Here is a 22,613-nt window from a genome sequence, read left to right as displayed (position 1 = left end):
TTGCCTCCTCCACTTGCGCTTGTCTCCTCGCCCCGCCTCCTGGCCCCTCCTCCGTGGAGAAAACGATAAAGTTTCCCAGCTGTCAGCCACAACAACTTTTGAGGGACTGTTTTTCATTCACCATCCCAATTGCAAATGAGAAAAAGACTCTACAATTGAGCTTTTGCAAGATATTGAAATATAATGCTGTTGTCAGTGATGTCATCATGACGAGAAGCAAGTGGAGGAGGCAAGTGGAGGAGGCAAGGTCGCATACTAGGTGCGATCGACATGTGTCAACGCATGCATGCACATTTAGACAGCAATGCACCCTGGATGGAAAATGCTGCATGACGGTTAGATTTCCTGTCAAACTTCGAAATTTCGTCGGCGTTGCGTTGACGAGGTGACATGTCACATGGTGTAAAACTATCGCGGGATGAATGCGGCTGCAGTCAGATCTTGCAACCTCTGCAGTTGCTTATCCCCTTCAACGCTCGTCGGCGGACTGCCTCCGAGGTCACGCGCCCATGAACTGGTTGGTCAACAACTCACTCACGTGTGTACATGGGTCTTGTCTCACACCTCTACACAAGTTTGCGCAGGTCCCCACTTCAGCTCCTCCTCACTGCCTGTCCCCCCACACCTCACACGTGGTGTGTTAGTAGAGCAAACCGGTGCGAGCTCATCGTCTCGTTCATATTTGTGGCCGACTGCAAATGCGCTGTATTTAATAACACCCACATCGTGACAACAAGTTCTCGCTCACGTGCTTCCGTCAATGTTGATCGACAGCATAGAACTCGTATTCACCTATTAAAACACATTCAATGTCACCGGGGTGTCCTTAAAAGAACCCGGAAGTTGGACCAGCAATAAATAAAATCTCGAGTGCCGAAGCACGAAGCTATCGGGTGTGGTGGTGGTGGTGGATTTTCTAAGCTATGAGATAGGCCTCTCTCATTGGCTCCCATTATAGCCCCGTCGGCGAACGCAGCCAAGCCAAGGAAAAGATGAATGGGAGCCTATTGGGCTAAATGGCTCAGCAGGGATTTGTGACGGTTCTGTTCTCTGGTTTGTAAAGATGTGTGCACATTCTGTACCTTATCATGGAAGTTGTATTAGAAGTGAAGTTAAAGGTTCCTGACATGGCTTTGTTCTCTTAAGTAGGCGAGGTCCATAATGCGCGCGTAGAGCGTGCGCCGAAATTGTATTATTAATACAAATATATAAATTAAAAATTAATTCATAAAATAAATAAATATAGGCTACACAGGCCTTTATATAGGGCCCTCCTCTATGAATGTATAGGCCTAATGTGAAATAGTAAATATGTAGACATGTATAATAATAAATATGTTGTAGTTTTCAGCCAACTCAGCCTATTCCCTTTGAATGGCTATGCTTTGGTATCATGCCTCTTTTATCATAAATAACATTCTCCCAGTCAGTAAAGCCCTTTGTAAGGAAACTAAAGTTTCACCCAGAAGTTGCACAATAAGCTACATCCTCAGATGGCAAGTTGCTCAGCCATTCATATTTTTTCTCCCAATGAAATTACACTTCAGCTGTTTTCCTCCAAAGGTACAGGGATAGCTCTCTGTAGTGCAAACCACCTATTTTGGAGTAAACATTTTTCTTCCTAGAGTCGCATCAAACGTTTTGTTTTAATTTAGTTGTTGTTATAGCTTATAGTTCTTCACAAGCGCAGAAGACAAAAGTCTATCAACGAGAAAGAAAAGTAGCCTATCCTCCGCGCTCCTGAGCCATCTGGTGCGTCACGGCTATGCAGACACAGTAGCCTAGTCACGGGAACCTCTTCAGGTGTGGATATTTTACTGCGATTGAGTCTGATGAAGACGTGGCAACGTCGATAGTCTTGGCACTTGTCCAAACGAACAGGAAAATATCCACACCTGAAGATGTTCCGGTGACCTCCTCTTCTTATCACAGGCTTTCCAATTTACAATCAATTACCTTTCACGGATATCCTATGCTTTTACCTTTATGCAGCAGCTGATGCAGCAGCCGGCCTTCTTAAAATAATGACTCAAATGGCTTTTTAAGCCACCATAGCCTACTTGTTACGCATGAGCTTTAGGTAAACGGTTAGCTTTCTGTTGGCGGAGATCTCACCAAGCGCGGGTTTTCTGATAGCGGAGATCTCACCAAGCGCGTGCTTAATGGGCGCGTTCGTGACGGCACATTACTGCGCAGGCTGCACACACAGGCTGTGTCTCAAATGACGCACTTTTGTCAGTGCACTGACAGTCAGTGCACAGTGCACACAGTGCACTGAGGTCTTTAGTGCATAGTGTCGTGGATAATTTTGAGCACTATGCACTGTGCCCTCGCTGGAAGTGACGGCTGAGCATGGCATTAGCTCGCCAAAATACGAGTTGGCTACTGTTTACAATGCACAGCGTCTGGTGCTTGTATTTACATGTCCTTCACCCCAAAGGACAACAATCACACATACAATACTTTGGTTGCCATGAAAAGGTTGGTGTCCCATCAACATTACTTACAGAATTAGGAGACTGTTCAAACTCTTCTACTGAACTGAATACCACATTTCCTCCATGTCATTGTCAACATGGCCGCCGTTTAGTGCGTGCAGTGTCCATCATTCAAGCACTGTATTTTTCCGCCATTGTTAGGGGATCATCCTGGCACTTTCAGTGGACTGGCTCAACTGAAATTTTCAGCGGGAGCGCCCTAGGCACTGAAAAACAGTGCCCGAAGTGTACAAGTGTGGCATTTGAGACATGGCCACACACTTTGCCATTTCAATGCATTTTTCTAACCAGACAGCATGGTAATTTTGTGTTGCGCAATGCGCTGTCACGAACGCGACCAAACACTTGCGATGTCGGCTGAGTTGCGTTCGAGTCACACCACTTTCGATATTAATTAAACTCGCAAAAACAGAACACAAAGGCAAAACTAGAACATAGCACATGGAGGTTAACCACAGTTTGCAAAGGCCACTTCACAAAGGTTTATAGATGTTTTTGTGTGTTTCAGTTGGTCATATTTGCTGTTAAAATAATAATAATAATAATAAAACCTCTCACGATAGGCGAGGTCCGGACCTCGCTAGCCTCAAATGTAACTACGGCCATGTTTGTTCTCCCAAAGACGTGTTAGCAGTGATGGTACAAGAAGGAGATACCCTGAACTCCGCCCACACAATGTAAATGGATGTGCTCAAGTTTGGGTCTCCTAAGGGGGCGTTGTCCCCCCTTCTTCTTCTCTTACTGTTGCGTTTGGTGGCAGCTGACAAGGGTTGCGTATTACCGCCATCCAAAGGGCTGAGGTGGGATTCGTAGTCTGTGAAGAGGCGTGGCGGAGACGGATGGGATGGGACGCGTCGCTCATGGTAACTGTCTGCCCTATAGTAATCCCAGTTGACATTCACGTTGTTTTCATTGTACATTTATTGTAATATCCTGTCATATATATATATATAGGCCTAGTATTTATTTATTTGTGCATGGAAGTCCTTGTATTGTGCACAACCCTTCCAGGTGCAAGGCAGAAAAACTTGATCAATAAGAAAAGTTCATTAAACATCGCACACTGGATACTTTTGTATTTTTTCCCCTGAGCGAGCAACGCGTTTCGCAGTGCGTCTTCAGATTAGCTCTTATCCCAGTGCGTCTTTGGGAACCTGAAGACGCACCGGGCGAAACGCATGCTTTGAAGAGGGGGGGAGAACAGTAGGGCCTAGGCCTACACAGTGTGCGGTGTTTAATGCACTTTTCGAATTTTGGTTTATGCAACTCCAGGCAGGTAGATCCTTGCAGTAACTGTTGCAGTTGTCAGTGAAGCCACATTAGTTGTCCCCTTTTTTGGCTAGGCAGTGAGGAAATAGGCCTATTCGCGAGAAGTCTGTAACACTTTACATGGGACACCATGAAATAGCCTACTAAAGAGATGTCAAGGCTATAACCTAGGCCTACAATTTGAAACGGTGATGACATTTAAAACCGAGTCAAACGGCCATAGACAGCATTGTAATGAAGGGTGTCGTAACGGCAGCTGGAAAGAGATGGAACTTTAATTTCACGACGACATTCTGGCTTCAAACTCGCCCTGTATTTAACTTCAGGACTAAAATTATTCAACCGTTTCCACCGCAACGACCGAACGAGCGAAATCAGCACAACAGTAGGCCTAGGCCTATAAAGGAATAATAAACAGTAACGGAAATACCGTGACCTGAAAAGTGCGCGGAATTGGGAGCCTTTTGTCGGTGAATTGCGCTGAAGCTAGCCTACATTGTGAACATGCTGGACGTTATCGCCAAATTACGATAGAAAGAGCAACCAATGTTATGTAATATTGCTAATTACCTCATCTACACAGTTGCTGCTACCCAAAAATATACGATGGCATAATTAAATAGTAGCCTATGTGAAACACACCTGTGTTCCGTCTTTGGATGATGTGCAATGAATAAGACACACAACACAAACCTATTTCACCCCTTTGTTTTATTTCAAGGTGGAAGTGTCGAGGAGGACACACGTCAATTTGCATTTTGACATCCGAAATCTGAACTGTCATCCAAGGATTCAATCCCACAAATGCACTCTAGAGGCGTAATTCACTCTCAAACTCGGATGGTCTCCTAAAGGGGCGTTCACCTGACGTCAACGGGATACCGGAAAACAACGAGCCTGACTTATCTCCTTCTTGTACCATCACTGGTGATAGTTTTGTCCTGCAACACGCTAGCATTCGGCTAATACCTGCTGGCTGAGGAATCTCTGCGACTATTCACGACCAGAGCTGACGAGAGACGTACTCTGACTGATCCTAGCAGAGACATCTACGGTCATATCTATCGAACGCGACTCCATTGTTTCCAGGGAAAAAAACACACGGGCAGATAGTTCTATGAGAAGCGTACAGCCCCATTGGCACCCATTCATTATTTACTTGGCTGCGATAACATAGCTGCAGTGCCACTCCTGGCCACACCAGCTAGTGGTCGTTCTTGTACAATATTCCATTTTCTTTGTGGTGGTGAAACAGAGGGCTTCATCAGCGAACTGAAACCACAGATTCTGTAAGACGCTGTGCTGAAACTAGCCTACTCTAAGATGGTCGGAGGTACGTAAATCAGTAGTGTTTACTTAGTTTCAACAGTACAGTGTTCAATATGTTCTAGCCCTGCTTATAAAATGTTTTTTTTTTTTTTTTTTTGCAGTTATTGGTGGACTGGCAGGGGCAGGTAAGTTGGTTGATTCTGCCTTGAAACAATGTTGCAAACCTGGTAGTCTAGTTAGCACTGTGCCTTTTACACAACAAGTAGGCTATGTAGGAGGAAGACGTGCACACTAACGGCTAACGTAAAATGCAACAGCAGTTGAAAATCCTCCCTAATTTCTCCCGTATTGACCGAGAAGGGTCCGGCTGCGTCCTGGAGCACAGGGGGCGTGTATTTAGAGGGGCGTGTATTTAGAGGGGCGTGTATTTAGGGCAGCCCTGATTGGTCCGATTCACGACGACGTCTGACGTCACCGGCGGTAGACGTTATCTTTAGCAGTTGGTGGCTAATGTTAGCTTAGCCTACTTAGTCAAACCGGGCTTTATGTTCCTCTCATTGCAACTTATAATGTTAGGGCTTACAATAGAGTTTTTGTACCGTTTTCTCTGCTCTTATCGGTATCCAGATACATTCAATACATTTAACTGCTCCTTTGGGAATTTCGCGGCATTTTTGAAAATTATGCTCTGAGGGCAGCTTTACCGCATATCGGTAACGATGTGACACATTAACTCGCTGCTCTGAGGGCGTCTTTATTGTCTACATGGTAATGCTTAGCAGCGCATGTAACCCTGCTCTTAGGGCACCTTTTCTGCAGGTTCAGGGCATATTTGATGCACACATGTACCGGTAATTCTGCTCTTAGAGCACATTACAGAGCGACCATGTAACAAACACTCTGTTCTGAGAGCAGCTTCGCAGCACATAGATAGCGTTTTGTTTCCTTGGAAACGGACGCGGTTTATGTGTTACGCATACGCTATTTGACTCGGTTTTGCACTAGTATGGATGTATTTCTAATCTTGACATGACAATGGACAATCTATGCGAATTTCATAATGTGTTTTTATGTGATATGGGAGTAAATGTGTTTACATCACGTCTGGGATTTGTTAAACTAGCTGGTCAGCTAGTTAGCTAGCAAGTGCTAGGTCTCTACACTACATCATGTGTCAAAAGTGGAAAGATTTGCCGACACTCTAGGCTGTGGATATAAAACTGGTCTGTGAATGTTTTCAAAATGTTTTGCTTTGACAAATTGCTGATATTAAACATCCAAATCCTGGTGTTTCTTTGTTTATGATTGGGCCATTGAGACAGATCGATTCTAATATCTATTACTTACTTGCTAGCTAACTAGCGGACTAGCTAACAAATCCCAGACGGGCGTACTGTTAACACATTTTACTCCCATGTTACATAAAAACGCATTTTGAAACTCGCACAGATTGTCCATTAGAATGTCAAGATTAGAAATGCATCCATAATAATGCAAAACCGAGTCAAATGACATACATTTATCGCTTCGTCAGTCTGTCTGGCTTAATCTCCGTTCCGTTTCCAAGGAAACAAAACGCTATCTTTAGAAAAGTAACCCCGCACTTAAAGTAGGCTACCTTCGGATTGGTAGATGCTAGGGAAATACCGTTTTCAGTTTTGGAGAGCTGAGGTTCTCAGCTTTTAAACAAGACCCGTGGTGTGTCTTTAGGTCTAATTAAAAAATAGTATGTGTCAGATCGAAAAAAATGAAGTTTTGAATGGGTTTCAATGGCTCCAAGTCAGGGGTAGTCCACCAGCAGCGGTCGTCGTGAATCGGACCAATCAGGGCTGCCTTAAATACACGCCCCTCTAAATACACGCCCCTCTAAATACACGCCCCCTGTGCTCCAGGACGCAGTCGGACTCTATTGTATTGACCTGGCACAGAACGACGTGTGATTGTGTAGGCCTATCATTTTCTGCCGTGGCCACAGGCTTCTCTCTCTCTCTCTCTCTCTCTCTCTCTCTCTCTCTCTCTCTCTCTCTCTCTCTCTCTCTCTCTCTCTCTCTCTCTCTCTCTCACATACATGAATGGCAGGCTATGTTTCATTTTCTACCGTCTAGACGCCAATGTTGTGCTCTTTGCACCACACCTGCTGTCGTCCAAAGGTTTCACCTAATCTGGCATCTCTCATGTAACCACCAAAACATATAGGCCTATTTTAAAGCCTAGCCTAGGCTACTTCCGCACTGGACGGACAGAGTAAAAGTCCTACCAAGGTTTTCCTTCTACCTGATACATGCACTATGAAAAATGCATAGTCTTAGGCTATGTGTTTTATTTCCATCTGTCCTGAAGCTGCTACTTTGGTAGTGGCACCATACGTGCTGCCAGCCATAGGCTTCACCTCTGCGGGCATCTCAGCTGGCTCCTACGCAGCGGGCATGATGTCCAGTGCTGCCGTGGCCAACGGCGGTGGTGTGGCAGCAGGAAGTCTGGTGGCAACACTGCAGACAGCAGGTGAGAGAGAGACAGAGAGAGTGTGAGTGTGAGTGTGTCCTCCTGACATCACAATACTGTATGTAAAAATACTCCATAGTCGTCTCAATGTTTTATTAATAAAGCCACCGTAATGGTCAGTATGTGCTGATTCATCCAAATACTTTGTGTGCTGGTTGAATTGTAGCTGGCACACTCTTGAATGTTTGAGCTGTCCCCCAGTAATGATTTCGACAGTCAAGTCTTCTCCACACCACATTAACCTTACCCTTCCTCCTCTAATATTTGTGAGTATTTGGCCAAACTCAAACATACCTCCTCTGTGCATTTCATTTGAAATTTAGCTTAATGTGATCCTATGTACCTGTAGGAGTACATAGTTTTCACATGGACTTTTCAAATGAATGGAATTTGGCACAGGAATATCTTTGAGAAAACCAAAGGTATCCCAAGTATTTTTTTGTAAAGGATGCTTGTCTGATGCAGATGTTTTCATTTATCTAGTGTAAAATTGATATTTTATGATCCACATAAGTTCCAAAAATATTTGACTTCAAATGATTCTCTCTCTCTCTCTCTCTCTCTCTCTCTCTGTGTCTCTCTCTCTCTGTGTCTCTGTCTCTGTCTCTCTCTCTCTCTCTCTCTCTGTGTCTCTCTCTCTCTGTGTCTCTGTCTCTGTCTCTCTCTGTTTTCAGGAGCAGTAGGCCTATCTGCAGGAGCGAAGGCTGTGGTTGCAGGTCTGGGAGGCGCAGTGGGGAGCGTGCTGTCGGCCTGGAGACGATAGACGGCCATGAAACTGACTGAAATGATCACAACACACAAGAATTTGAGACAGAAACTCAGACAAATTTATGCATAATATCCATACTTATGATTGATTACAACCAAACCCAGACAAATGTATTTGATGAATAAAAATGCATAGCAAGACCTTCATTCTTGTGGTTCTGCTTATTAAAACGATGTAAAGAAAAGCATTGTGGCATGATCACACTGCTCATTTCTAGAGTCTGATGAGAATAATGCATAGCATTAATAGTACATCACAGTATAAGTTCCAATCTAATGTGTTTGGATATTAAGACGAGAACAGAAAACATCCCTTTGAAAACCAATTCCATGGGCTTGATTAAGTCTACTGAAATAACAAAAATAGTCAGCAACACCAGGCTACTGCTTCATGTTTTTAATATGACTATTTGAAATGATGTAGCAGAGTTTATTATTAAAACAATATAAGAAGAAGTTTCTCAGACAAGTGTGGGAATCCAAAAAACATGCAGTGTCTGGGAGACAGCAGAATGATTTATTAGTGCATTTTGGTATCACATGACAAGCTGGTTATTTTATGCCTAATTTCTCGAGGACAACTGAGAAGAATGCAGCTCCATATCACATTAGCGAGTATAATTTCTAATGTTGAAAAAGTAAATGGCCTCATTGTCACTGGTTATAAAGCTACTAAATAGTCACAATGAATGTTTTTTTGCACTAAATAGGAAATGATAGCCTCTGGTCTTCATTTAGCAGTAAAATGGAAGACTGAGATAGTAGATCACAAATCATTGATGGAATGAATTGATATCAGTGGTCCTTCCTAGACCAAGATATGTATATAAGACGGATCCCATCAATAAACAATGGTTCACCTATTATGTCATGACATTGTACAGCACTTACCACATTATTTTACTGCCAAAGTGGAACTGGATACTGTATGTGGTGACTGTTCATAGCATAAAGCATTCTTATTTTGCCAATGTCTGTCATCGTAATCTGCAATAATAATGCATTGAATAGCATGAAATTAAATATACACACACACACATACACTTTGGCTTGTGGGCCTAGGCTGAGGTATGGCAATGCTATCTGCTAATGCATCTTCATATTCCCCACCTCTTTTTTTTCTCCTCTGCTCTCTCCACTCGTTCTACCCAGCCCTTTTCGACATCGCCTCCCTTTATTCACATTCTACTGATTCATTAGAAGTTCATGACAGACGCCATCTCAGCAGAGTCTCACCAGGAGCCCTCTCACTCCAGGATCCCTGAGGGATACAGCTAGCTCTCTCTCTCTCTCTCTCTCTCTCTCTCTCTCTCTCTCTCTCTCTCTCTCTCTCTCTCTCTCTCTCTCTCTCTCTCTCTCTCTCTCTCTCTCTCTCTCTCGCACTCACACACACACACACAATTCTCACACAATTTGCTGATTGCAAACTCAGGCTCATCTGGAACGTATTGTAATTATAAGAAGATCAGCTTTCACTATTTTTTCCCTCTTCTTCCTCCTTTCCTGAGTCATTGTACCCAGTAAATCAGGTATAGGCCTATGGTATCTCACTGTAAACGTTCACATACGAAAGAAAAAAAAGACAGAAAATACCAGGGAAAAGAAAAATAAGAGCCTAAACTCGGCATGGAAAATGCCACCTGTCACAACCATGCACACACTGTGACAGGGATGGCTTAAGATGTTAAGGCCTTGTGCCCCCCCCCCCCCCCCCAACTTCCCATTCTTCTGCAGCGAAAAAACTTGGCTCTCATGTAGCCCACTCAAGCCTCAACAGACCTTCAACCTTCAACAGGGATTTGCTTTTACGCCCAAAGCATGTTTACTGTACTGTAAGCTTATAGGTGCCCGACCGTGCAAAGCCTACATCCTATTTGATCCAACCATACATTTCCTGAACCATCTACGACAGAGGAGCACACACGGCTGATTGACTTAAATGTAGTAGATTGGCCACAGTATGGGATGGCTTCAGGTGTTGAGACATTTGGATCCTGTGCAGTATTCCACAGTAGTAGACATACTTGGAGCTCGCCCAGACTACTCAGAGGTCTCTGGGCCCAATTAAAGTCCTCAAATGGGACTTGCTGTTTCACTTAGAGTGTAAAGGTGTTAGCAGGTAAAGTTCAGCTACATGTGATCCAATTGTCATGTGAATGACAAATAACCTCTAATTCCCACATCAGAATTTGAACTGAATGGCCCTACCATGGCTGATATGGTAGGAAACTCGTCTATACGCGGCCGACCTGGATTCGATTCCCAGCCCGGGTCCTTCCCGTCTCTCCCAACTTGCTTCCCGTCTCTACTTCACTGTCCTGTCTGAGAAAAAAAAAACAGTAAACTTAGAGGCTTGTAAAGCCCAAAAAAATGCTAAAAAAAAAAAAAAAAAAAAAAGAATTTCAACTGAGTAAGTTTCCCTTCAAAGTGTTTTCAAGCTCCAAAAAAAGTTTGTTTGCCTCTGACGAAACTGTTTCGACGGAGTGAATAGAAGGAATACATGGCTTACATAAACTACTGGTACAAGGAATACACTTTTGCATTCTGAATAGTATTGCCAGCTGTCCCACTTTTTAATGGTATGTCCTGGACACTAAAGGAAGAGTACCATTGCATACCAGCAAAAATGTCCGGGTTTTTTGTCAGAGAGGTGGCAACCCAAAATTCTGAGGCCATGATTGACTACAAAACTGCAAACTCCAGTGCAAACAGCTTTGTAAAGGGACGGGGTGTCGACTGAGACTTGTCTTCATAGTTGTGATTGTGAATGTCCTCCTGAACTTGCAGGACTTAGAAATGTAGGTGCAAAGGCTGCTAAAAGCTCAAGATTTAAACACAGACTCCATGGGTGCCAATGACAATATTTAGATTGAGATTCATGTAGGCTACCATCTGCTCTGAGAGATCACTGTTTAATGCTATGGGATATAAACGTGGGCCTTCTGTTTGCATTGTATTCTGCCGTGCGGGGAGAGCTCAGGGCTGTAGCCTATGCTGCTCTGATAAGCCCACATTTGGGTGATGGGTGATGAATGGTCAGATTCCTTGTTAATGTAGCATCTGGTCTGCTCAGTGATGTGGCATATAAACTGTAGTTCACCATATGCAGCCTATACATACTGCATATTGAGAGACTATGCCAAAGCTTATGTTGAGATCTTTTAAGTCAATGTTAATGTACTGTATGTTTGATGATGGGTGATGAGTGGCCGGACCCATCGTTAATAGCATCTGCTCTGTGCAACGCTGTGGGATATTTTCTTGGGTCCACCAAATGCAGCATACTGCACATTGAGAGCAGGGGCGGCAGACCCTCCTGCATTAGATGTGGGTGGCCTATTGTAAACTTAGCAGGCCGTATCAGTGTCTTGCCCTGGGGCCCTGTATGTAATTGTTCCGCCACTGGTTGAGAGTCTACTCAATGCCAAAGTGTGTTGAGTTCTGACAAGTCCATCTTTGATGGGTGATGAGTGGTCGTAGCCATAGTTAATGCAGCATCTGCTCTCTTAATGCAGTGGGACGTCAACTTTGGTCCACCATATGCAGCCTACACACACTGCACATTGAGATTGTATGCCTGTACTGCCTGTTGAGAGTTTAAGCCTATGCTGAATTCTGATAAGGCCTTTAATGCTGTGGGATATACACTTGAGTTGGCCATACCCAGTCTATGCATGCTGCCTGTAGAGAATCAAAGAAAAGGGGGGGCGCACCTTGCATCAAATTTTCTTCTTTATTTTTGTGCACAGACGCGTTTCGGCGTGTGCCTTCCTCAGTGTGCAACGCGTCTGTGCACAAAAATAAAGAAGAAAAATTGACTTTTCTTTGATTCTAAGTATTCATTTGGGACAGCACCCTCAAAAGTTATCAAGAAACCTGAGTGAAGCCTGCTACCTACTTGATTTTGATGCCTGTAGAGAGCCTACTGTAGCCTATGCTGTTCTGAATCATGATCTGAATTATTCTGATAAAGCCCAAGTTTGATGGGTGATGAGTGGTTGGATACTGTTAATGTAGTAGGCCTATCTGCTCTGTTTGATGCTGTGGGATACAATTTTGAGTTTGCCGAATGCAGCCTACGATATACTGTGCCTATGGAGAGCCTATAGGCTGTAGTGTAGCCTATGCTGTTCTGATAAGGCCACCTTTGATTGGTGATGAGTGGCCGTCCCAGACATGACCAGTGTGTTAATCCCTTCCTCGGATCGTGTGTGATGAGTGAGTTCGGCAAGCTGTCGTCAGCTATGATGAACTGCAGTACTTTTCCTTTTTTTCTTTCCTTTCCTTTTCTTTTCTTTCTTTTTGTGTGGGTGGGAAGGGGGGGGGGCGTAATTCAAGACTGAGCTGTCTATGCATGATCAAGTTCTTTGAATCTCGACGCAATTATTGCGTTAGGAATCCCAGACCTCACCACCACCACCATCATCCTCATCCTCATCATCATCATCATCATCCTAAATTGGATAATGCCTTTCAAAACAAGACGTCTTTCGCTTGCATGCAGCCGCAACAAACAAGAGTGCTTTCTGTCTTGTGTTCCCAGACCTTGCATTCTTCTGGAAGGATCTCTGCATTCCTCTCGCCGATGTCTGTGAGTGATAAGCACTCCTGTTGCATGATGTGTGATGTCATGGTGAGAGAGAATGCCAAGGATCTTGGCTTTTTCCCCCCTCTCTAAGCCCATGTTCCTGTGGGATATAATTCGTAGGCAGACGTGTGTGTGCGTGCGTGTGTGTGTGTGCGTGCGTGCGTGCGTGCGTGCGTGCGTGTGTGCGTGTGTGTGTGTGTGTGTGTGTGTGTTGGGCCGTTGGATTGAACGTTTGTGGAGGGCTTTTATGGATTTTAAGTGAATCTGATGGCCAAATAAACCCCATCTTCATCTCCATACACATGATGCCTGACTGGCAGACGTCAGTATCCAAACCAACAACACACTTGATGGCATTCAGAGCTGTTTTGCTGTTTTGGAATTAAAAAAAAAACACCTCTAACTCCCATCACTGAACCCGGCCAGGGCCGTTGACAACTTTGGCCGGGCCCAGGACAAAGTTGTCCGTAATGGTCTCCCACCCAATGCATAGGATCCAATCTGGGCCCCCTCTTTCCCAGGGACAACTGACCTGTTTGGCCCGAACTTGTCAGCTTCCCTGGCTGAACCACACAACAACAACACAAGCTTTGAGGAAAAAAAAGAGAATTAATATCCCATGGCTGTACATATGTTACCATTTTTGTTACCATGTGCATCTTTTTAAATTGGAACACCAATTTATATGTATGACTATGACGTTACACTTCATTTCCGAAAAAAATGCAATTTGCTACATTGTGTATATATATGTATGCTGTATGAAGAAAGTGTATCTGTTTTTTGCAAAAATGAATATGGTAATGTTTTTGTTTTGTGAACCACATGAAGATTGGCAGATGGAATGCATTAGCTAATGGGAATCTTAAATCAAATAAAATCATAAATCATCCGCTGTAAATTATGTGCAATGATGAGTGCATATGTGTGTGTGTACACACACACACACACGACTCAAGAACAAGGTAAGTTGACTGTCGCGTGATAAGATTATCATTGCACTACCACTAATACAGCAAATTCTTTGTTGAGCCATGGCTCCTAAGCCCTACAGTGCACGTGGACAATGTAATTAATCAAGAGCAGCACTTGCATTAAATCTTCTTCGCTCACCAGCAGGTGTGTGTGTGTGTGTGTGTGTGTGCATGCGTGAGTGCGTGCATGCGTGTGTGTGTGTGCTTGTGTGTGTGTCCGTGTGTGAGAGAGAGCATGTGCGTGCGTGCGTGTCCGTGTGTGGTGTGTGTGTGTGTGTTTGTGTACATTTGTGTCCGTGTCCGTCCGTGTACGTGTGCGCGCATGTGTGTGGCGTGGCTTCATCCCATGGGGGTATAGACATATGTGGTGCTGTTGGATTATGGCTCCACTAAATCAAATTATATGCTCTTCAGGTTTGGGGTCCTTGCGGGGCCCGAGCGAGAGGAACTGATAAGCATTAACGTCAAGCCTGCTCAGCGTCGTGTCCGCATTACAACACCACAGATAAGGTGTGTGGTGGAGGAGGCAGGAGATTGTGAGAGAGTGAAAGAAGGAGAGATTAAGTGAATGAGAGAGACTTAAGTGAGTGACTACATAAGTTTGGGGGAAATGAGAGAGAGATAGAGAGAGAGAGAGATTGAATGAGATAACAGTAACTTGGGCAAGAGAGACAGGTTAAGCAAGTGAAGACCTGGAGAAGGAAGAAAGGGAGAGAGAGAGAGAGAGAGAAAGAGAGAGCATGACAGCAAAAGAGAAGAGACAGAAGACAGAAAAAAGAGAGAGAAATAATTAATTGAATTGAATTGACAGAGAAACTGTGCTGAAGAGCAAGGGAGCGCTATAGGGTAGATAGAGAGTTACTGTGCGCCGCGCCCTGCATGTCTTTATCCCTTGCGTCAGGGGTGTTAGTCTGGACAAATCCTCACTGTGGGAACCCTGCAGTGGGTGGATTCCAACCGGTCTCCTGAGCAAGCTCCTGATAGCAGCAGTCTGCATCGCATGGTGAACCAGAGGGGCACAGCCACGGCTGGACCGGGGACACAAACCCACCCGGGCATTTTTGGCAGAAACCCCCCCGTACTAATTATAATGGGCTCAGTCCACTCAGGGCCTCTGACAGATTTTGCTGGGCCCAGGACAAAGTCATCCAAAAGGGCCTCCCTACACCTATACATACAATGTAATGGGGACCCAATTTGGGCCCCCTATCTCCCTGGGCCCAGGAACCCTCCATCGGCGGGCCTGAGTCCACTGTATGTTAAGGATGCACCGATGGGCTGCCTCGTCTAAATTATGGATCAGTCTCTCTAAGGGTGAATTTGAAACAAAAAAACAACAACAGAAACAAAGAGGACCGTCGGCCCACTGGGAAAATGCCCTGTAAGCCAGCCCTGGGCACAGCCAGCAAACGAGGCAGGCTGGGCGGGAAGGTCAGCTCAGTGTCACCGCTCACGAGGGAACTCTTACTTTCTTCTTCTCACAAGTGTGCGGTTTTCCTGTACTGCAATCTGGCTATAATATGTGGTGAATGAGCACCACACAAGGTCCTAACATGGTGTTTTGATCTTGCTGACAGGATCTCGCTGACCAGACCCATGTCTTTTCCAAGTGGCTGAAAAAAGATGGATTTTGGATGGAAGATCCAAAGATGGAAGATAGAAGTTCATGATACACAGCAATTCGTCCAGCTTGTTTTTTTGTTTTTTTCACGCAGGAGGGCAGGGACATCATTAAAAATATTGTGTGTTGTTGATTTGATTCCGCTCTCCCTATTGCTGTATCTTGGGGAGTTCCCATGCTAGCACAGAGGGGAGGGATTGTTTTGAGAAGACAGCATGATCCTCCGAATCTGTGTATAATTGCCTGTTTTGATACCAAGCTGTGGCCCCTCTCCTCCCAAACACATTCCCTGGCGAGGGTTCCCAGACTGCTCAGAAGGGATTCCCTTGAAAAGTGCAGCATTTCACACCGATGGGGGAATGCCAGATCTTTTTGTCATGCTCTGTGTCATTTGAGTCACTAAACCAGTGGCAATCCTACATTGACTTACTCCCTGAACAGGAACGGACACCAATGCAGATCCAGACCCTCTGGACGACATCTATCTGAATGTATTGCAGCTGTGACCTAATGGTGAAGGAGATCGGCTTTAGATCAGAGTGTTGCAGGTTTGAATCCCACCCTTCCACTCCCTAACTCCCTGGCCTAACCACACAGATTGCTCTAGGGACTATAACCAATACCCTGTACTTGAAATAACTGTAAGTTGCGTACGATGAAAGCGTCACTAAGACCACTAGATCCAAAAGTCCCATCCATCCGGACCAAATGATATGTTTTTTTGGGAGAACAAAGGGAGAGCATCGTGAGAAAAGGGCCGAATCAAGCAGAATAGAACAGAACAGAGTCGGGCTCGAGCGAGCTGGACCAAGCTCCACTCCACACAGTCATTGTCAGGGGTGCTGACAGCTTTCACTGGGCACAGGACAAAGTAATCTGAAAGGCCCCCCCACTCAACTCATACAAATGTAATGGGGACCCAAATTTGGGCACCCTTTCACCCTGGGCCCTGTACAACTGGCCCCTCTGTCGACCCCCTGTCAGCTTCCCTTTGCCATTATATACACCACATCTGTCAAACCGGCTGCACGCATGGCAGGGGATCCAAAACAACTAGGTGGTTCTGCCGCTTTCCAACGGCTCCCAGTATCCCAGAGGCGTACTGTGCTGTGGGCCTATAGCTTGACCAGAGGCAACATCAGGGAAGGGCTGCTTGGGACGGCCAAAGTCCCTACTGAGGGATAACAAAACCATGGACTACTGCAGAGGGAATGATGGCTTTAACGGAAAATATGTTAGGTTTTCTTACATTTTCTTTTGCCCCTTACAGGCTCCCCTAGAATCACCTCTGTGTCACTTTCTGTGCATTTGGCTGTGTAACTCCCTCACTCACATAAATTCAGTGCCATGTATTTCTTTGGCACGAATACTTCAACTATAGTGTATTCACAGATGATTTCCCAAAATTGCTTGATCTGGTGGTATACCCGTCTAATACTTCAGAAAATTGTATTGGCTCAATGAAACATTACAAGGATCTTATTTGCCACATGCACAGAAATACTAAAAATATGCAGTGAAATGAAAGGTGTCTGTCCGTTCCTTTGCATACTGTAGGTGTGTGTGTGTGTGTGTGTGTGTGTGTGTGTGTGTGTGTGTGTGTGTGTGTGTGTGTGTGTGTGTGTGTGTGTGTGTGTGTGTGTGTGTGTGTGTGTGTGTGTGTGTGTGTATAGTGCAGTACAGTGCCAATACACCCTTATAGTGCAGAAGTGCAAATTGTGTATCCAATAAGGGTTCTTTCGAGCATCTGTAAAACAGTAATAATTTGTTCATGATTCTTCTCGTTTTACAAGAATAACACGTACTCACACAGCAGTGTGCATCATGCCAGTTCTGTAGTGTGTGTGTGCAGAAGCGATTCTAGGGTTAGGTGGGGCCCCAATCAAAAATGCAAAAGAATACATTTGAACCAAAATCACCGCTACTGTAATACAGTATGGGCTGTTATTTTTTATCCAGGGGCTTGGGGGCCCCAAGCGGCTGCCTGCCTTGCCTGGTGGAAAGATGCGTCTCTGTGTGTGTAGGTGGGTGGGTGAGTGGGTGCTCCAACTGTGCAACATTAAAGTTCAAGCTCAAGGCCCATGCAGCTGGCATCCATGCAGCCCGGCGGCATCGATCAACAGTTGGCAGCTGGCGGCTGGCAGCCGGCAGCAGGTGGCATTAGCTGTGCTGTGGGACCAAATGGGAGGAAAGGGGGGTGACTGATTATGAGCCGCAATATTGCCAGAGCAGCACACACAAGATATATGACCGTGTGTGTGTATGTGTATGAGTGAGTGTGTGTGTGTGTGTGTGTGTGTGTGTGTGTGTGTGTGTGTGTGTGTGTGTGTGTGTGTGTGTGCCAGGCCAAGCCATTTACGCACATCTGGAGTCACAGCAGTCTCCCACCCACCTCAATTAGTCCTCTCTACCCCTGATGGATGGGTGGATGGTTGGTTGCATTTGTTCATTCGTTTGGTCGTTCACGCATTCATTCATTGGTGCATTCGTTCGTTCGTCCGTTCGTTCGTTCGTTCGTTCGTTCGTTCGTTCGTTCGTTCGTTCGTTCGTTCGTTCGTTCGTTCGTTCGTTCGTTCGTTCGTTCATGATCCATGCAGTCTTACACCCACCTCATTTAGTCCTGTTCCTCTGATGGATCGCCAAAGCGATGGATCAGAGCCGCTTTAAACAGACTGACAGTCCTCCCATGCTAAATACCAGTAAAAATAATTCAAGCTGGGGCCCCATCATGTCTATATTTCGCCTGGGGACCCAAAATGGGTGGAACCGCCACTGGGATGGATGGGTGGTTGCATTCATTCATCCTTTACAGTTTTTGCCGACTGCTTGCACACAATTTGCAAAATTTGGCTCATAGAGTCAAAACTCTACACACAAGCCAATTACTCTCAACACTTGGAGATAAACCCATCACATATATGGCAACATGAAGCTCTGCTATAAAAGCATAAACATTGCCATAAAAACCTTACAATCTTTTGTCAAAACCTCACTTTCATGTCAAAAGACACACAAAAGCACCAAATGAGAAAACAAATTAGATCAACTTTAAAACAGTTGTCTGCTTCATACAAAACACAGCAGTCTTTCTTTTTGGAGCAGTCTATTCAGTCTCACAGAATGTACATTTTCACAAGACCCCAAAATTCAATACTGTACATTACAAAACTGCACCTTACAGTACAGGACATTAAACCGAAGCAAAATATATCTCAAACAGTACATCACTCTAAATACAACAGTGTGTGGGTGAGCTTACCTATGTAACTTTTTTGTGTATTGGTTACTGTATATTCACAAATTTTCAAACATCTAAATATGATATAAATATGGGGTTACGTCAACATGCTGTAATGACAATCATCAATGACAATCAAGTCAATATAGGCTACTTTGTTTGGTTATGAGGTATGAGGTATTCACGAAATACAAAACATTTTCACAGACACACTATGCAGCTGACATACATGACATCATCAAAATTATATCATGTTCAGTCAGTTTGCTCAAGTGGTCTTGCTTGGTTGTGTTCTGAAAATGACACTATTTCTACAAACTATCATGTTCACATTACCTAACATGTGATGATGAAGACAAAAGGCTACTCTTGGCGGCATGTATCAGGCTAGGTTTTACAGTACGTGAGTCAGTCAATGCCATACTCCATATTCTACACTTTAGTACCATTGTGCTATTCGCCTTGTTTAGCATACAAGCAATCAAAGTAAAACAAATAAATGCAAAATAAAACAAATGCAATGTATTTTCAATGTGTTTTGTTTTTTTAACAGATGTGTTTTCACAAAGACACTCTGAGATTTTACTTTTGAACAAAGTGTCTTGTGTATGAAATTGTGTGTAGACAGCTGGAGTCTGTGTGTTGCGTAAAGGAGCAAGTGCCTTGCTAAACTGGTATGAAAGTGTAATGCTTACTTTTGTTTAAAGTCAAGCAATAAGTGTTTAAGTTATGCACCAACAACTTAACGATATGCTACTTTGGTTTAAGCATCTGCCTATAGTGTTTAAGCAGTAGGCAAAAACTGTAAAGTAAAACAAATAAATGCAAAATAAAACAAATGCAAAGTAATATAAAGCATGCAACGGTGTAACATGGCAGAAGAGTGTTCGATTTTGAAAGCATGTGTTTTATTTTCTGTGTCTAAATCTTGTCATACATCAGTGTGTTTTGTTTTTTTAACAGATGTGTTTTCACAATGACACTCTGAGATTTTACTTTTGAACAATGTGTCTTGTGTACGAAATTGTGTGTAGACAGCTGGAGTCTGTGTGTTGCGTAAAGGAGCAAGTGCCTTGCTAAACTGGTATGAAAGTGTAATGCTTACTTTTGTTTAAAGTCAAGCAATAAGTGTTTAAATTATGCACCAACAACTTAGCGATATGCTACTTTGGTTTAAGCATCTGCCTATAGTGTTTAAGCAGTAGGCAAAAACTGTAATTAGGCCTATTGCCAGAGAGCAGCACCCAAGGGTGTGTGTGTGTGTGTGTGTGTGTGTGTGTGTGTGTGTGTGTGTGTGTGTGTGTGTGTGTGTGTGTGTGTGTGTGTGTGTGAGTGTGTGTGTGTGTGTGTGTGTGTGTGTGTGTGTGTGTGTGTGTGTGTGTGTGTGTGTGTGTGTGTGTGTGTGTGCGTGTGTGCGTGTGTGCGTGCATGTGTTTCATTCATTCATGCTTTCATTCACCTGTGTGTCAGACTGATCTCGTAACATCATCACTGATCAGTGTGTAATGGTGAGCACTAATAGAGTGGAAAGTGACACTACAGTGGCCTGAGGTCAACCAGTCCCCTTCCACTCTGTCATCAACAGTGTTGGCAGCAGGCTTCAGGTGGCAGTGGCTGTGTTGTGTGGGTGGACGTGACAGAAAAGGGCTGTGATGTGAGCTGCCTGTAAAGTATATGAGAGCTATATGATCTGGTGTGTGTGTGTGTGTGTGTGTGTGTGTGTGTGTGTGTGTGTGTGTGTGTGTGTGTGTGTGTGTGTGTGTGTGTGTGTGTGTGTGTGTGTGTGTGTGTGTGTGTGTGTGGGTGGGTGGTTGGGGGGGGGGGCGTTCTTGTGTGTGTATGTGTGCATATGTCAATATTTGCGATTGTGTTCAGAGGCTTTCCTCCATTAATCATGGACTGAGTCATTTACATCTGGAGTCGTGGCAGCAGTCAACCCAACCCACCCAACTAATGTGGTTCTCTCTCTCTCTCTCTCTCTCTCTCTCTCTCTCTCTCTCTCTCTCATTCTCTCCCTCTCTCTCTCTCTCTCTCTCTCTCTCTCTCTCTCTCTCTCTCTCTGTGTCCCTGTGACAGTGATTAATACAAATATTTGCCTTTAAAACCACTTTAATATGTTGGGGTCTTTCTCTCTCTCTCTCTCTCTCTCTCTCTCTCTCTCTCTCTCTCTCTCTCTCTCTCTCTCTCTCTCTCTCTCTCTCTCTCTCTCTCTCTCTCTCTCTCTCTCTCTCTCTCTCTCTCTCTTCCCTGGCCTGTTTCCCCCCCGTATGTGCATATTATTTCAATGTATTTTTCAAAGGGAAAAATTTGCTCCACACGGCCCTTCATCATTGCTACCAGGGGAATGTTTTTAATGGCGGGACTGCCGTGTGTGTGCGTGCTGTGCATACGTACGTGGGTCTTTCTGTGTGTGTGTGTGTGTGTGTGTGTGTGTGTGTGTGTGTGTGTGTGTGTGTGTGTGTGTGTGTGTGTGTGTGTGTGTGTGTGTGTGTGTGTGTGTGTGTGTGTGTGTGTGTGTGTGTGTGTGTGTAAAAGCTGAGTGTACGATGTGTAAGTGTGTTCTCTGTGCTTGTGTTTTTGTGTGCGTGTAGGCTGTGTGTGTGTGTGTGTGTGTGTGTGTGTGTGTGTGTGTGTGTGTGTGTGTGTGTGTGTGTGTGTGTGTGTGTGTGTGTGTGTGTGTGTGTGTGTGTGTGTGTGTGTGTGTGTGTGTGTGTGCGTCTGTGTGTGTGTGTGTGTGTGTTTGCGCTCGTCTGTGTGCCTGTTTGTGTGCATGTCTGCTTGTGTGAATTAGTTTGTGCATGTTCTACACACTCGAACACAGGACCCGCTTTGCCTCCGAGTAATGTAGACCGAGAAGTAACAATGCCAATGTCCTGTCAGTAACCAGAATAATAACGACGGTGGTTTCATTTCCACTAGTAGGCTTTTGAGACCCGTTTTTTCCGACAAGAGAAAGTGCCATTGTTGTCCCCATGCCAGCCAGCATGAATAAGGGGGATACGGTCCATTTGTTACAGTGACACAAAAGTGGTCTCGCATGTGGAATCATTTACGTTTCCCTTTCACGACAGTGGTGCGTAGGGTGGATGGTACAGTGCGTGGCCATGCGCCAAAGGGGTTTTAATATGACCTGCTGGCTATAGAAAAAGCTCAGATGACATCAATAATACCTCACTCATATCGGAAAGGAGAGGCGAATTAGGAACATGGCAGGGGATCAACAGCCAAACCCAGCCTAAAGAGGACTGTGGGCTATTGAACAGTGTGCACACCATGGGCCCCAAAAAACAAAAAAGCAAGAGGACCCCTGCTAAGATGGTGATGACAGGGTGAGAAAAATATTCAGCCCTTCTTTTCCTCCCTTTTTTTCTTTGCATGAGTAGCACACTGATATAGAAAAGTCTCAGGCGTAGGCTTCGCTACAGAGGGCCAGACTAGAGCTCAAAAGAAAAGACAAAAGTTGAGCACTGCTGCCCCCCAGTGTCTGACAGGAAAACAGTATCCAGTGAAATTGAACACTGTCAAATGTCCATATTGCTCTTGTCTTCTCAGGAGGGCTGCTCCTATAGGAGATTTTTATTAGAGACTTCCCTTGAAACAGTCAAAAGGTAGTTAGGCTACTGATGATAAGACCAATTTTATTGAAATAGTCAAGTCAAGTCAAGTTGGTTTTATTGTCAATTTCTTTACATGCACTGGTCATACAAAGAATTTGAAATTACGTTTCTTGCTTTCCCATGCAGACATAGACTAATCTAGGTAAGGACATAGACAGTATAGACAGATATGGTAATAATGCTTCCAAAACAAAAATGCAAACTGTGTTGGGTTTTGCCATTTATCGACACAGTTAGCCTATCTACACAGTTTCGCTGATTCGGTGTGA

General features: G+C 44.5%; 1 protein-coding gene across 1 annotated transcript; it reads left to right on the top strand.

Moving 5' to 3' along the window:
* Window positions 1-4,881: 4,881 nt before the first annotated feature.
* Window positions 4,882-8,453, top strand: LOC134464469 (interferon alpha-inducible protein 27-like protein 2A). The gene is made up of 4 exons (XM_063217908.1): window positions 4,882-5,100; window positions 5,198-5,221; window positions 7,377-7,538; window positions 8,213-8,453. The coding sequence occupies exons 1-4, from the start codon at window positions 5,091-5,093 to the stop codon at window positions 8,299-8,301; spliced, it is 285 nt and encodes a 94-aa protein (XP_063073978.1). The 5' UTR covers window positions 4,882-5,090; the 3' UTR covers window positions 8,302-8,453.
* Window positions 8,454-22,613: the final 14,160 nt, after the last annotated feature.

Source organism: Engraulis encrasicolus, chromosome 15, assembly GCF_034702125.1.
Source record: "Engraulis encrasicolus isolate BLACKSEA-1 chromosome 15, IST_EnEncr_1.0, whole genome shotgun sequence".
NCBI lineage: Eukaryota > Metazoa > Chordata > Actinopteri > Clupeiformes > Engraulidae > Engraulis > Engraulis encrasicolus.
The sequence above is the reverse complement of the archived record's forward strand: the minus strand, read 5'-3'. Positions and strand labels throughout refer to the sequence as shown.